Source organism: Mus musculus, chromosome 9 (genome assembly GCF_000001635.26).
Source record: "Mus musculus strain C57BL/6J chromosome 9, GRCm38.p6 C57BL/6J".
Lineage (NCBI taxonomy): Eukaryota > Metazoa > Chordata > Mammalia > Rodentia > Muridae > Mus > Mus musculus.
The window spans coordinates 62266063-62282898 of NC_000075.6; the positions used below are offsets into that span (position 1 = coordinate 62266063).

A 16836-nucleotide genomic window follows, 5' to 3' on the forward strand; every position below is an offset into this window, starting at 1 on the left:
CATCCTCCTGTTCTCCTGGCTCCTTGCCTCCTGCTGACAGTGGCTTCCCTAATTAATAAAGAAGCTGACATTTTCTCCAAGTCTTGCTTTCAGCTGTAGCTGTCACCTCTCTGTCTCTGATCTCAGTTGCTGAGAATTTCAAAAGCTGTCTTGACAGGTTTGTTTCTAGATCCCTTGGCTCAGTGGGGCTTCCTCCCCAACTCCATCCAAGACATTTTTGGACCCATACAAAAATCTTAGCTTTAATGTTTGCCTTCAGGGGTACAAGTATCAGTTTCTCCACCTTTCCTTTTAAGAGATTCTAATTTGTATGTGTCTGACACCTTTGCCTGAAGAAGGTGTCAGATCCCCAGAGTTAGAGTTACAGTTGATTGTGAACCATCCAATATGGGTGTTGGGCCATCTCTCCAGCCTCTCTTTCTTTAAACACTTTAAGTGTGTGTGTGTGTGTGTGTGTGTGTGTGTGTGTGTGTGTGTGTGTGTGTGTGTTGGAACATTCCACAAACAGGTGTGTGGAGGTCAGAGGACAGCCTCAGGTGGCAGTCTCACCTTATATCTTGATAAGGCTCTCTTTCCTGGTGCTTCCTTTGTTAAGATGGCTGGCCAGAAGTCTCCTGGGATTTTTCCTGTCCCTTATCTCATCATAAGAGTGCTGGGACTGTAGGCACATGGCACTGTGTGCCTAGCTGGGTTGCAGGCACATGCGAACATGTCTAGCTTTTCAGGGTTTCTGGGGATCTGCCTCAGGTCTTCACGCCTCTGAGTCCCACTGAGATGTCTCCTTAGCCCCTCCTCACACTTCTCCATTGCCTTGTGTTGAATGACACGGTCCTGCTTCTGTGACTACTGTCCCAAATACTCTGAAGTTCTAACCAAGTCTCTACCCTTCCAGAAGAACGTCTTTTCCTCAATGGCTCAAATTTCTGATATCATGCAAATGGCTTAAAACTCTCACCTGTAGCTATTTCTCAAGCACCACACAATATATGTAACTGGGATACACCTCATAAACATTTTAAACGTAATACTTCCAGGCTGGCATGCAGCTCAGTTGGTAGAATACTTGCCTAGCGTGCACAGAGCCTGAAGTTCCAACCTCACCACCACATAAACCTCATCCTGGTGGCACACTTGTAATCCCAGAACGTGGGAGGAAGAGGAGACAGGAAGATCAGAAATTCAAGGTCATCTTTGGGTTGTATAACAAGCTCAAAGTCTTAAATATAAATCTGTAGTTGTAATAAATGCTACTTAAAACAAACACAAACTTTTCTGCCTCCCACCCAGTGGCTCAAATCAAAAATTGAAGTCATACTTATCAACTTTTTTTTTTTTGGCCAGGAGCCTTGAACATAGCTGGCAAGTACTCTTCTCTGACCTACACCTTTCCATAGCTCACACGTCAGGCATCAAAGTTCATCGCGTGCTTGTGTGGCACACATGCTTGGATCTCGGTGAGGTGCTTGCTCTCACCCACTTGTTCTCTGCCTCATTCTCGTGAGATAAGGTCTTTCACTGAATCCAAGATCGGGCAAGCCTTGGGGTTAACAGGTAGCAAGTCTCAGCTGTCCTCTTGTTTCTATCCTCTGTGGCACTGGGGTGACAGCTGTGCCTTACATGGGAGCTGGGGACTTGGACTCAGGCTTTGACGTTTGCACAGCAACAACTGAGCTGTCTTCCAAGCTCCTCTACTCTTTTATTTTTAGATTTTATTTTTACTTCTGTGTATGAGTGTGTTGCCTCCCTGGGTGCCTATGTGCCGCTTGTGTGCCTGGTTTCCATGGAGGCCAGAAGAGGGCGTTGGTTTGCCTACAACTGGAGTTCCAGATGATTATGAGCTAAGGGATGGTTGCTGGGAATCTAATTCTGGTCCTCTGGAAGAGCAGTCGGTGCTCTTAACCACTGAGTCATCTCTCCAGCTCCTATTTCATAATTCCTAAACACCTCAAGTTTAAGGATTTGAATTCCATCTCCTCTGTTACCATGGAAGGCTGGGGCATCCTTGACTCTTCTGTCCTCGACTTCAGCCTGCATCCTTCCTTCCCTTCATCTGTACTGAAGCCAACTAAAGTGACTTGCAGATGCTTCAAAGTATGTTCATCTCATATGCCTGCATGTGTGTGGTGTGTGTGTGTTGATGTGTGTGAGCGCACATGAGTGTGCATGTGTGGTGGTCACAAGTTGATGCTGGGTGTCTTCCTCAGTTTCTCCCTGCCACTATGGCAGAGTCCCTAATTTGAACCCAAAGCTCACTGGTTAGACCGTGTAGTCAGCCAGTTGGCTTTCTTCTCCACCTCTTATGCACTGTGGGCCACCATGTGCATATGTGTGGGTGCTAGATATCTGAACTATGGTCTTCATGCTTGTACATAAAGAATTTTACCCATTGAGCCATCTCCCCAACCCAGAGCACATTTTTTTCTTTTTTGTCCTTTATATGTATATGTTTATGTAGTATATATCATGTGTGCACATCTTAGGATGTACAGCTATGCAGGTATGTGTGCGTGCATGTGCACACAATCACTTTCCACCTTGTATATTGAGGTAAAAATCTCTCACTAAGCCTGGAACTTGCAAAGCAAAAATCCCTCATATCTGCCTCCTGGGGTTGGGATTATAGGAGGACCTCCATTACCAACCAGACTGTTATACAGATGCTGGAGATCTGATTCTGGTCTTCATGCCTGAATAGCAAATGTTTTTACTTGCTGAGCCATCTTCCCAGGCCGCAAATCACAAACTCATAAACACAACTAAGACTCCGGAGCATTGTGTATAAATACACGAGGAGACTGAAAGAGCGGGACATGCTGGTTGGTGCCCTCTGTCCTGTGAAGTATATGACAGTGTTTCCTCCCACCTGCCCCAACAGCAAGAATATGTTACATCAAAGAGAATGAGGCTGATACCAATTGTCAGTATATGCTCATCAACTGTAACAAATGTAGCACTCTAAAGCAAGTTGCAGAGGATGAAGAAACCGGGGAAGGGCAGCTGCCTATACCCCCCCCCCCTCACACACACACACACACACACACACACACACACACACACACGAATTGGTGGCAGGAGGATCCTAAGTTCAAGGTCATCTTTTGCTATATCATGTAGCCATTTGGAATACAGCCCTGGATATTCTATCTCAAAACAACAGCATAATAATAGTCTCTGAAGTCATCTTTAATTTTTTTAAAAATTATTCCATGTATATACAGTGATCTGCCTGCATGTATGCATGCAGGTCAGAGAGGGTGCCAGACCTCATAGTTATGAGTCACCATGTGCTTTCTGGGAATTGAACTCAGGATCTCTGGAAGAACTGTCAGCGTTCTTAACCTCTGAGTCATCTCTCCAGTCCCTCATCTTTGATTTTGTTTTTAAAGAAAAGTATCTAAGCATTTGATATATGGACTATTGAAGAATCCCATGATAGATTAGATATTTCTCTTTGTAGAGTTGTTTCAATTTTAAAAATCATAATATCAACACTTGATATTACCAGATTAATTTACTTAGCAACTATCTAAGTAATGGCCATCAAAGTCTGAAAAATAAATGCTCAGCCAAATGAAGTAAGGAAGCACTGTCTTGCCAAGAAAGGAGAAAACATTGCAAGATGAATCAGTGGACAAATTGCCCGCCACACAGGGCACACAGGTCTGACCTTGGCTCCCAGCAATTCATGTAAAAACAAAAACAAAACAGGTGCAGGAGGTGTACCTATGACCCAGAGCTGTGGAGGTGGGGACAAGATCCTTGGGGCTCAAAGGCCAGGCAAGTTAGCAAACCAGTCAGCCAGGTTCAGGGAGAGACCTTGCCTCACAAAGTGTCTGGAGGACTTGGAGAAGGGCGGTTCTGAGTTAAGAGCATCTTAACTTTGCTGCTCCTGCATGGGACCTGGGTGTGGACCCCGGGATCCACACTTGTCTTCATAAGCACCTGGAACTCCACTTCTGAGGCATCTGATATCCTCTTCCGTCTCTGCCAGTGTTAGCATGCATGTGGTGCATGTACATGCATTTGTGTGAACGCTCACACGTAAAAGAAAATCTTTTACAAAGGAAAAATGTCTAGGGAAATGACTGAGAAAAATACCTGATGTCAACTTCTGGTTTCCACATGCATGCACACACATGTACACACACACACACACACCATAGAAAAAGGGAAGGAGGAAAGAAACAGGAGAGAGAAGAAAGCAAAAACATAAGCTTCACACTGATAAAATGCTTCTAGACTAATTCACTGGATTACAAAAAAATACAGAGTAGGCTGGACCAGTGGCTCAGCAGGTAATGAGAAATACTTGCTATTCTTCCAGAGGAGGCAATTTGATTCCTTCCCAGCATCCACAGCAGGTGGTTCAGGACTGTGGATTCCTCCATCTCCAGGGGATCCGACACCCTCTTCTGTCCACTGGTCTCACACACACACACACACACACACACACACACACACACACACACAATAAATAAACAAAAGTGAATTAAGAAAATACAGAGGACAGGAAAACAGACTAGCAACAACCTACGTGCAACACCAGATCCATGCTGTGGGAAAGGATAGCGCTGATGTCCATTTTTCCAATAAAGAAGTTTCAAGTGGAGGGGGAGGGGAGAGTGGAAAGGATCTTTCGATTAAAAGAGAACTCTGAGTCCAGTCAGGCAGTAGCAATGCGTGAACTTTATTTGATCTTGATTCATACAAAGAAACTCCAAATTTCCCATTGTCTAATCACTTTATAAACATTGACTAGATACCATTAACTGCACGTGATGGTATTGTTATGAAACATTTGCAAATGTTCTTCAAAAGCTGAGAGAGCCTCACGTGGTGCAGCTAGAGATGAAATGGTCTTGAGGATCCAGTTGAGCATACAGGAAGTGGGGTAGCATAGGGCTAGACAGACAGAGACTACTGCCCATTAGAACACGACTGTTCACACTGGGTAATGACTCTGTACTGTTACCATGTTACGGCTCACTTTTGCAATGCTTGAAGTTTTTCATAGTAAGTTATTTTTTTAAAAAAAGCACGGTGTACAGTGGTTTTGTGAAAGCAAACCTCTGTATCACTTTATACCACAGTCTGGTCACCGTTACTCCCCCAGTCACTGGTTCTGTTTGTTCTGGCTTTTGTCACTTCCTCCCATGTAATCCAAGGCAGATCTGGCTCCAGCACAGCTCCTGTCCACCTCAGTCTGCCCCTAAAACTGTAGCCAGAGTGTTACATTTAAACACACTGGTTGGTGTCTGATACAAAGCCGAGCACAAGATAAAGGTGAAATGGTTAATGCACAGCACAAAGCCTGCCAGCTTCTCTCTGGCCTTCTGTGCCTGCTCTGTCTTGGAATATTCTCTCTGGCACTTCTTGAACCTTCTACCCTTGGCCTCAGCTCAACACTTACACACGTTCTTCCTGTGCCTGCAGTATTCTCTTCCCCCAAGCATATCTCGTCTCTCAGACCTCCCCTCAAATGCCACTCGCCTAAGGCTACTTCTCTTGATATTCTAGATGAAGTTAGACAGCTACTTCTCATAATAGCTCGTCCCAACTGAAAATTTAAAATATGGAAATCTTTGTTCAAAGTCTAGCTTCCCTGTTATACTCTCAAAGAGAGAGGGACATAGCTCTTCACTCTATCCCCAAAGCCTAGCATTTTGTTCTAGCAGAGGGTCAATAAATCTTTATTGATCTGTAAATGACTAGCTTGAGTGCTAGTGAGAGCCTGAGTGCTAAGTAAATGAACTTGAATATAATACTGGCCAAGTCATGAAACAAAACTGCACTTTCGTTATTATATTGAATGTCTAACTTAACCGGTATCAGTCATACTTGCTATCAAAAGATTGTAAATCTTTAATGTGTTTGTATGCAAGGCCAGGGAGGAAATTGTGAGGATGGCCTTCATCACAGATCCAGTCCCCCATAATGACCCCAGTACATCACCCACTTTCCAAAGAAGCAACATGCACCCACATGGGAGAGTTCCGACATCAGCCTCAAGTGTACCATTCATACAGAAAACGCAGATGCTCTGAAAGTGGGTTCAAAACTGTAAGCAGTTCTTTTAACCCTGACCCAGCCCAAGCAGCCTGTGAACTAAGTAGAAGCAAATCCAAAACACTGTAAGGCCAGCTCTTCACAGCTTAGATTAGTGAGAAGAAAAAAAACTACAGACTCACAAAGCAAATTTTTATTTTAAAATTTTTAGGATTTTAGTGCATATGAAAATATTTTATGATATGACATACAAGGATGTTAGCACATGGAAAATATTGTAGAAAATATTTTAGGCAACTTTAAAAATCACTATGCTTATTTTCCTGTGAACAAGTCCTTTGCTTACATGAGTTTGGTCATGGGACATTAAGAATATTTAGGATTTTCATATTATTGCTTAACAGCTTCTTAATGAGGCTTTGCATTTCTACCTGATCCACACATAATATTTTTCTCAACTCAGCATTCACGACGGAAGCCTTTTCTCTCAGCTCTGATGGTACACGCTTAATATTGAAATAATCTGACAACTTGGACCTGGAGTTGTACAGCATATTGATAATCATTTCCATGTCATTGTCTGGGTCGCTGGTACGTCCCTCTGGGAAGACGTTAGATCCGTACATCTGTTCCAACTTGTGCTCGGCGGCTGCGGCCAGGGCCAGGCTCCGTTTCAGGTGCTCCCTGGAGGCCTTGATGAACTCCTTGAACTCGGGACTATTATTGCCACCAAGAAGCCCCTGCTGAATCTCCGCATTAATATTGGAAATTTTTTTCAAAATATCCTCATGTCTCGTATTCAGTGAGTGACGTCCAGGTAAGTCTTCAGCACTCGGGATTTCCGACTGGCCTGAGAGCTGGGGTACATCCTCAGAGTCTGTGGAGACATCCATGGTGCTGGTGGTCTTTACTGTTACAGTAATACGAGTTGCCTGGGTGTTAGCTGGCTGGGTGGCCATGGATGATATCCGTGAGGTCCCCGTTAGCTCCTTGTTTGGCGTTGTGCTGGTCACTAACTCTTCTTCGGGCTCTGACATTTGCCGGGATTCAGCCACGGGCTCCGGCTCCGGTTCCAGCTCCGGCTCCGGCTCAGTAGGCAGGCGACTAGACTCCAGTTCTGGTTCCGGTTCTTTTTCAATAAATGGTTCCTCCGTGCGTAAAACAACAGAAATATTGTTTGGCCGGATGGACCAGAATGCTGTACTTTGGGTTCTTCTTCTCCTCAGCGTGAAGCCTCTAGTACGGGAATTTGTCGTTTCATCGACGGGTCTGATCAGAACATCGCTCTCAGGGGTGACATCTTGAGCGGAGACTAACCCAGGGGTGAGTAGCACCTTGGATGCCAATGACCTTGGCTCTGCGCTATCCACAGTTCTTGAAGAACTCAACTTTTTCCCGAGATCCTGCTCCTTGGTGGGGACACTCATTATGAGGTTCTGTAAAATGTGTACATAATGATTCAAATTCTGCTCTTCATCGGGCAACACAGTTATGGCTTGAGGGGGAAAAAAATCAAACACACAGTAAGTAACGGTTATTCCATATGACACAATGGCAGAATCTGCTAACCTCGGCTCACTTTCTATGCTAGCTCTTAAGTACAGAAGTCAAGCTCCTTTTCTCTAACACCAGGCCACCGTTCTCTGAAAACACGGAGCCAGAGGTGCATGTGTGTGCCCTTTTCTACATCATTTTGTTTGTTTTCCATATAATTTATGATTCAGTAGCCAACTTATTAAACCAAAATTCCTTTTTTCTACTAATTTATTCATTTATTCACTTTACATCCGGATCACTGTCCCCCTCCTCCCCGTCCCCACCCCTCACACAGTCCTTCCCACTTCCCCTCCTCTTCTCCTCTGACAGGATGGAGCCCACCCCCCACCCCCTCCACTCCATATCTCTCCACCCTGGCACATCAAGTCTCTTCAGGGCTAGGTGAATCCTTTCCCACTGAGACCAGACAAGGTGGCCCAGTTAGGGGAAAAGGGATCCAGAGACCGGCCACAGTTTTAGAAACAGTCCTGGCTCCAGTTGTTGAGGACCCACATGAAGACTGAGTTGCACATCTGCTACATATGTGGGGAGGCCTAAGTCCAGCTCGTGTATGCTCTTTGGTTGAGAGCCCCAAGGGTCCAGGTTAGTTGACTCTGTTGGTCTTTCTGTGGAGTCCCTACCCCCTCAGGGCCCTCAATCCTCCCCCAGCTCTTCTGTAAGACTCCAGGAGCTCCCATTCAATGTTTGGCTGTGGGTCTCTATTTCAGTCGACTGCTGGGTAGAGCCTCTCAGAGTTATGCTAGGTTCCTGTCTGCAAGCATGACAGAACATCATTAATAGTGTCAGGAATTTGGTGCTGGCCGGTGAAATGGGTAAACCAAAATCATGCTATCTAACCCTGCAGGGCACTACAGTAGACGCACACTGGCTCACCGGAGTCAGTTATTAAACTTTTAGAAGTCAGATGTTTAGATACATATAATTAAATTACCTAAATTTGCAATTGTATTAAAACAGAGATCCAAAACTCCTCACTTCCTACTTACCCTGCTTTGCTATTAGTTGTGCTCTTTTGATTATTTACAGCTAATACATCTGTAAAATGGGCACGGGATGCTCTGGCTCTGATGAACGCCAATTATTAAATACAGTAAACCGTTGGCTGTGTGTGTGTGTGTGTGTGTGTGTGTGTGTGTGTGTGTGTGTGTGTGTGTGAATGAGTGTATGTAGGCAGAGGTTGACACCGGTGTCTATTTTCCTCAGTCGCTCTTCACCACAGCTTGAGACAGGTTCTCTCATTGAATGGAGCCTCAGGGATCTTCCTGGCTCCACCTCTCCACCTTAGGAACTACAAGTGACATCACTGCAGTGGCCTTTTGTTTTGACACAGGTGCTCAGAGTTAAACTCAGGTCCTCACATTCACAAGGCAACCATTTTACAAACTGAGCCATAGCCCCATCCCTGTTTTGGAAGTTTTAAGGAATTTCTTTTTCTCTTTTACTGATTTTTTTTTGTATTAACAAAAATAAACATCCCCCCCCCCCCCCATCCAACAGTGAGTTTAGAGTTTTCAGGTCAGGAAGACTGAGTCAAACAGACACAGTCCCGTGCAGGTTAGCTGACACCCCATGCTGGTCTCTGCTCTTCTACTCTCCAGGGCCGTGACTTTAGAATTTTCCTTAATATTTTCTTAAACAAAAAGGGATACTCGAGCTGAAAGGATCAAGTACACCACAAGAAGACCCACCTAGCCAGTGGGGGCTCACAGAGACTGAAGAGCATACAGGGGCTAGACCTAGGCCCCCTACCCATTTGTAGCAGATGTGCAGCTTGGTCCTAATATGGTCCCCTAGCAATTAGAACAAAGACTGTCTCTGACTCTAATACCTGCCATTGGATCCCCTTCCCCTACTTGGACTGCCTGGCTGAGTCTCAGCAAGAAAGGATGCACCTAGTCCTTCTAGAACTAGATGTGCCAGGGTGGGGTGCTACCTAAGGGAGCTTCCTCTTCTCAGAGAAGGGGAGGGAATAAGAAGGGAGGGGCTTGTAAGGGCAAGACTGGGAGGAGAGGAGGGAGGGGAGGTTGCAGTCAGGATGTAAAGTGAATAAGAATAAATAAATTATTGAGAAAAACAAACAAAAAGCCAAAAGGTACGATGTCTGTTCTTTTATCTCACATAAAACAAATGTAGAGAATGGAGAGATGGCTCAGTGGTTAAGAGCACTGGTTACTCTTCCAGAGGTCCTGAGTTCAATTCCCAGCAACCACATGGTGGTTCACAACCATCTATAATGGGATCAGATGCCCTCTTCTGGTGCGTCTGAAGACAGCTACAGTGTACTCATATACATAAAATGAGTAAATCTTTAAAAACAAATGTACTAAGAAATCGGGGATAGGAGCCACAGAGCTGTCTCAGAAACTGCCTTTGCCAAGGAGCAGCGTTTGATCCTCAGAACCTCCCCCCCCAACACACCCACACACAAAAGGCCAGGCATAGTTACAAGCCTTGCCATTCTAGCACTGGGGACATTGAAGGAGTTGGAGACAGACAGATTCCTGGGGTTTCCTGGCCAGACAGCTGAGCCTACTTAGAGACCTCCTGACCATTGGGATATCCTGTCTCAAGAATATGTGTCAAATGGTTCTCAAAGAACGACACCAGAGATTGTCCTCTGGCCTCCACAGCCACAACCTACACATTTACACATACACACAAAAGCCAACACTTAACAGATCTGACTGCTGCCCAAAGGTTTCTGATTCTTTATTTTTTTTCTGTTCACTTGATAGCTATTTGGAATTCAAATAGTGCTTCCTCTCTAATGCCTTTAATTTGATGAAGAAGAAAAAAAAAAACAGGAGTTTTCTTACCTCTGTTTTTACTAAGTGTGAATGTACTGACTACAGGAACTGAGCCATCTCCCGAGCCCTGGACATTAGAAATGACTGTACTGCTGCTACGCACTTTGCACCCTTACGAATCAGTGATTCGTACTAAACTGTTTACTGGTAGAACTATAAGCTATCTGTAATTTGCTTCTAAATAAGCTAGGCACAAGGATTTGGGGGCAGGGAGGTTAGCGGAGAAGGGATGTGAGTAGAGACGCCACTGGTCCCATATTAATCAAAGGGTCTATCACAGAGGGGGCGCTTATGCCACCACTTCTATTTGTGTGTGTGTTTGTTTCATTTTTTTCTATAAAAAGTTGTTTCTAAAATTTTTGAGAAATTTTCTGTTCTAGGCAACTAGAAGCAAACAGTTGGGCTGGCCATGGCCAATCCAGAGCAGCCAACAGGGCCATTACAGAGGCTTTGCAGAGGGCGCTGCTCAAACTTGGGCTAGGACCCGCTGGATCTTCAGTAAATTAGCTTGTCTCTTCAGACTAGCAAATGGCATACCCAGGTAGCTATTAACTAAGTTAGGATGTCAAAGGACGGGAGAAGGAGGTGCTCACTAGATGTGATTTCTAAAAACATCTCAAGTACTCATTATCCTCCTCTGCAGTTACTCTGGAAACACCAAAAAGCCTGTTTGTGGCTGCCTAGCAACAAAGGCACCCTACCTCCTACCTCGCTTTTCTTTCTTGTAAATGCACCCTTGGGTCTCTGGATCATTCTATTCTTGAATCCATCCCCACCTCACATGCTTCCTCACTCTTGTTTTTTGCCCTTCTAACACATCCCTGCATCTCAGATTCCTGGTGCCACTCATCGGGACCAGTCTTGCACATCATTTGAGCCCAGTAAAAATGTTTGCAGGTCAGATAGTAAAAGGATAGTCTCCAGTATCCTTACACAAAATCCCACCATGGTGAAATCCTGTTTTTCTCCGTTCTACAGGAAGTTCTAAAACAGCAAATACACTTCTAATTCTTACAAAGAGCAAGCCGACCTGCTAGAAGCCGAGTCACTTACAACACATTGGCCATTTCCTGTGTATAATGTATTGACTCCAATACTATACAGCTGCTTTTTTTGCCACTTGGATATCTCAGCAAGCAGCATGTCCCAGACCATGGCTAAGGTTAAGAAGCCCCCCAGGACTGTGGAGATAGATCGGTAGGTAAGGCAAGTGCTTCCCTCACAAGCTTGAGGACCTGATCTCAGATCCCCAGCACCCACGGAAGCTCGTCAGGTGGCATCCCCTCTGCACTGGGGAGGGAGGGACAGGAGGCTCCCTGCCTGGGACTTGCCACCCAACTAAGTGCAGAAAGTCAGTGAACTCTGAGTGAAAGAAAATAACATGCACTCTAGAGGCCCCTGCAGTGTGAGATGTCAGGACACGGTTTCCAGGGCCTCTGCTAGGCAGCTGGGGGTTCTGCTGGAGTCTCAGCTCTGAGGATGTCAGTAGAGCTTGAGTTTCCTACTTCAGTTACTAAAGCTAATTGGTGACAAGTTAAAAAACCAAGAGTTGTGTTTTCTGCTTTCTTTGCCCCCCCTGAGACAGGAACCCAGGCTGGTCTGAACTATTTAGCCAAGGAGGACCTTGAATGCCTGGTCATTCTGCCTCCACTTCCCACGGGCTGGGATGGCAGGGATGGACACCGGTTAAACTTAACTTTGGAAAGGCTGTTGTCTCTGTGTGTGCTCTATTTGTACGATGGTTATGTGATTTCTTTTTTCACAGAATACAAAACAGACAAGCAAATACATCAACTCAGATTCTAGAGGTTTGCACATCAGCTGACATAACTCTTTTTGAGGACTGCATTGGAAAATAGAGAAAGTATGGGTTTCACTTGAAATGCAGTACAGAGTAAATAATACCACAGAAATCAGCTAAACAAAATATACAGCATCAAATAATTACAACGACTCACAGATTTTTCCACTATAATGACCTGTCACAGTTTTGTGGGGGCTTTTTGTTTGTTTGTTTTTTAATGATTTTGTTTAAAACAGTGTCTCTTTACATACCCCTGGCTGTCCTGGAACTCACTGTGTAGACCAAGCTGGCCTGGAACTCTCAGAGATCCTCCTGCCTCTGTCTCTCAAGGGACCAAAGGTGTGTGCCATCACTCTGGCTTCTATAGGGTTTTTTTTGTTTTTTTTTTTTTGTTTTGTTTTGTTTTTTGCTTCTATAGTTTTTAACTGTTCTAATTCTCTGATAATCTGTAACAGGAATTACATTTTTGACACTAATGGTATATTTTCTGATATCTTTAATTATGAACCTATAAACTAAAAAAATTACTTAATGTGTATTTGTCTACAGACTTGTAAATTTTATTGTTGTTTTGTTGTTGTTGTTATTATTACTATTATTATGTATACATGTTCTATTGTTCCCCTTTCCCCTGTTGCTCTTGTAGAAGACCAGGTTAGGTTCCCAGAGCTCACAGGGTGGTTCACAACCATCTGCAACTCTAGTTCTATCAGACCTAACCAATACCCTCTTCTGACCTGCACAGGTACCATGGAACGCACATGATATACATATATACATGCAAGCAAAAGACTCATACATACACAACAAAATAATTAAATACAAATCTTAAAGTAAACAAACAAATATGGGGAGTGAGCAGGACAGACACTTGACTCCACCATGTGTCCTCACACCCACATGTACATATGCACACGCACACAGACAGGTGTGTGTGTGTGTGTGTGTGTGTGTGTGTGTGTGTGCAACACATATACTCGCAAAGCAAGAGAAACTGATTAAGTTCAATTCTAATCTAAAGTCATGAGGGTAGAAGGAAATATTACATATTGCTGGAGTGCCAGCAAAAGAGGAGGAGGGGAAATTCCACATCCCAGGAAAAGATCTCTCGGGGATGAAAAGAAAACCAAGGAGAAAACAGGAGAAATGGCCAGAAAACCTTACCCTGATGGCTAAATGTGCTTCACCAGGACTGGCAGCCTGGCTCAGCCAGGAAAGTGCCTGGCAACCTGAGTTGGAAGCCGAGAACCATCCATGAAGGGGCAGAAGGAGAGAGCTGGCTCCATAAGATTGTCCTTAGCCTCCACACATGGGCTGTGGCAATACGTTCATAACATAACACAACACACACACACACGCTATACAAAGAAACTATAAAAAAAAAGTAAGCCAAAATGGAATTAAAAATAGTGTATCCTTCAAGATGAAATGCATTGTGTCTGTCTATGTGCTCAAGTATGTTTTAAACATTATAGCTTTAAAGCCAAACCATGTTGCTAATTTCAACACGTGGTTTGATATAAATGCCTGTTATAGTAAAATATCGTATACAACACTGGGAAGCATGATAGCTAAGTAAAAGAAAAAGTTGAATTTTAAAACTCACATCAAGATGAAAATGTTGAATATATCTGACCTTTGTACTTTGAGGATTCATGGACTTGGGGAGGTGAGTTGGCAAGTAGAAGCTCCCACACACATACAAGGATCTGAGTTCTAATCCCCAGGCCCCAAATAAAGCCATTCTCCACAGTGGGTAGCTCTACTCACAGAGTTCCTACCACAAGGGGGAGGGAGGAAAGAGACTCTCTGGTGTCCACAGTGGTGAACAAAAGTCCCTGTATCAAAGGCGTGGAAGGTGAAAGAAGCTTAGGTTATCTACTGACTTCCACACACATACACACCACAGCACCTACACACACACACACACACACACACACACACACACACACACACACACACACACACATTCTGAACTCATACATCTTTACTTTGTCCTGCCAACCTTGACACAGACACTGTTGACAACACACCAAAATTTAACCACAAATTTTATATGTTAATTATTAAAAGATTCTTACAACCTCAAGCACAAGAAATACAGGGTGGCCTTATTCCATAAAGAACTCGTGTATGTGGAAATAAACCTGAGCATCCATCACTCAGTAATGAGCCAGCCCTGCCTCAAGTCCATAACTTCAGACAAGTTCCATGTATTTTCCAGACCTGTCGTACAGTAGACTCAGAGAACAGAGTTCCTCAGTGCTGTATGAAGTTGTGCCTCAAATTCAAGCAAAATAAAATAACTGAGCTGACATATTTCCAGCTCAAGCTAACCAGGCTGTTGTTTTCATAACTAGAATTCTGCAGAGTGACTGGAAAAGGGACCTCTGGGTTACTTATCCAGCACTAACTTTTTACTATTAATTAAAAAGAAGTGGAGCTTTTGCTGATAGATAAAAAAGTACTTATATTAGTCAGGCATTCTGAATAGAAAATAAAATCTAATTTAATGTCTTTGTGTGCTTTGTGATTTTTTTTTTAATGTCATTAGGCTCAAGTCCTCCCACACAGAGAAGATGAGCTTGCTCCAAGCCACTTGTCTTGCTCATAGGACATCAACAATTCTAACACACTGTAGTCTTCCTGAGAGCTTGCAAAGCAGTTCTTGGAAGCCAGTTGTCATGGTTTAAAGAGACTTGGAGGCTGGGCACAAAGGTCCGTTGGTAGAACGTTTGCCTGGTTAGTGCACGAAGGCTTGCTTTGGGTACCAAGGACTGTGTTAATTGGGCGTGCTGGCACACGCCTGTAACAACCAGACATGGGGAAAGTAGAATCCTGAGGATCAGAAGGTCAAGGTAATTGTTGGCTAAGTAGTGAGTTCAAGGTCAGCCAGGGCTTCATGAGACCCGGTCTCAAAAGATAAAATGGACTTGGGGAAGGGGCAGGACAAAAAGGAAAAGGGCAGAAAAGGTGTGTGTGTGTGTGAGAGAGAGAGAGAGAGAGGCAGAGACAGAGAGAGAGGGGAGAGGGGAGAGAGAAACAGACACACAGATAGACAGAGACAGAAACACAGAGATTGAAAATAAGAGTTCACCAAGAACATCAACCTGGAAACCTTACCCTAAGAATATGCCATCTACCTCATAATTATTCATTAAAATATATATTTTTTAAGCCACAATACAGAACCTACTGTGCTGCTATCCCCTTTTAGAGACAGCCCACTCCCGTCTCTCTCTGGAGTGCTTTGCTTTGTCTAATAAACTTCTGTCTAAACTGTTGGTGTCTTTTGATTGACTTCTTTCCTTTCAGAAGCCTAGGAGACACGCCCCGACCTTCTACACATTCCCTTCAAATTTAACTGCAAGGACCCGCTAGTCCTTTACTGCCAAGGACCAGATAGTAATCATCTCAGGCCTTGCAAGGCAGAATTGTGCAGCAAGCCCTTAGTTGCTGTTCTAAAGCAGGAAAACAGCCACGGCCAAAGTATACAGTAACGACTGTGGTTGCATTCCAACAAAACATGAAGTGTTTAAGCCCAGGCTGCAATTATGTTTTGTGCCTGAGGAGTGAACACCTAAGTGCCACCTAAGGGGGGTCCCGGCTGAAAGGAGGAGGCACGGCGAGCCCAGCTTAGGAGTTGAGCATCCTGGGGGCAACGGGAGGGGCAGGATGAGGACTGAAGTGACACACTTGGCACCCAGTGTGTGACAGTGAGGTGGGAAGGTGTACACCTAGGTCACCACCAGGCACATCACTCACTTGGATACGCCAGCAGTGACGAAGGCCATAGCCACAGCGCAACTAGGACCACCAGCTTCATGGGCGTCGTTCAGAGCACTCCGCCATCCGACGGGAACGTCCTGGGGCCACCAGGCCTGGGTACCTCAGGGCCGAAAGGAGGGGATGTCAGAGGCCTACCGTCCCACGTCAGGGCCTTGGCGCCCCGCAACGGTTGCCCCAGTGAATGGATGGGGGCAGGGCGGCCGCGTGCGTGTTACGCATGCGTGTTAGGACTGCTCAGACTAGGAAGTGGCTCGATGGCGATGGGCCGCTACAGGTCCTAGGGTAGGGGCTAGAGAAGCTCGATAAGTGGCACTCTATGGCACTCCCCGGTTGAAAAGCCTGGCCTCAAGCCTTCAGCCGTTGCACAGAAGTGGATGTCTGATCGAAGAGATAACCTAGAGATTACACAGAGATGATTGTGATCGGAACTACTGAAGGAGACCCCAGTTTGCCCCTAAAAGAGATGAGACTGAAGGATCAATTGCAAGAAGGCTGAGAGCGCCCCCAATAGCTATTGGTAGTTCAGATTGCATGATTGACTGCAGTGTGTGTGTGTAGGTAGGGACATTGCAGGCTCTGTGAAGAACTTTGGTTGTCGTTTTGATTTGTTAAGATTACATGCCATTTCTTTGATGATAAAGAGGTAGAAATGATGGAGAAATGCATGACTGTAAACGGATAGTGTAATAGAATTAGTTAGGGTCTTCTCTGTCCCAGACTGACCTGGAACTACACTGCACCCACGGATAATCTGAACTAATGAAATTTCTGCCTCCACCTTCCAAACCCTGAGTTTACAGGCACAGGTATGGACCAGCATGTATCATTTCTGCTGTACTAAGTATTGAACCCAGGGCTGTGCCTGATTTAGAC

General features: G+C 44.7%; 1 protein-coding gene across 1 annotated transcript; it reads right to left on the reverse strand.

Moving 5' to 3' along the window:
* Window positions 1-4666: 4666 nt before the first annotated feature.
* Window positions 4667-16117, reverse strand: Spesp1 (sperm equatorial segment protein 1). The gene is made up of 2 exons (NM_025721.2): window positions 15940-16117; window positions 4667-7501 (listed from the first exon to the last, which is right to left on the reverse strand). Exons 1-2 carry the CDS (start codon window positions 15998-16000, stop codon window positions 6363-6365), a joined length of 1200 nt encoding a protein of 399 aa, NP_079997.1. The 5' UTR covers window positions 16001-16117; the 3' UTR covers window positions 4667-6362.
* Between the last annotated feature and the right edge of the window lie 719 nt (window positions 16118-16836).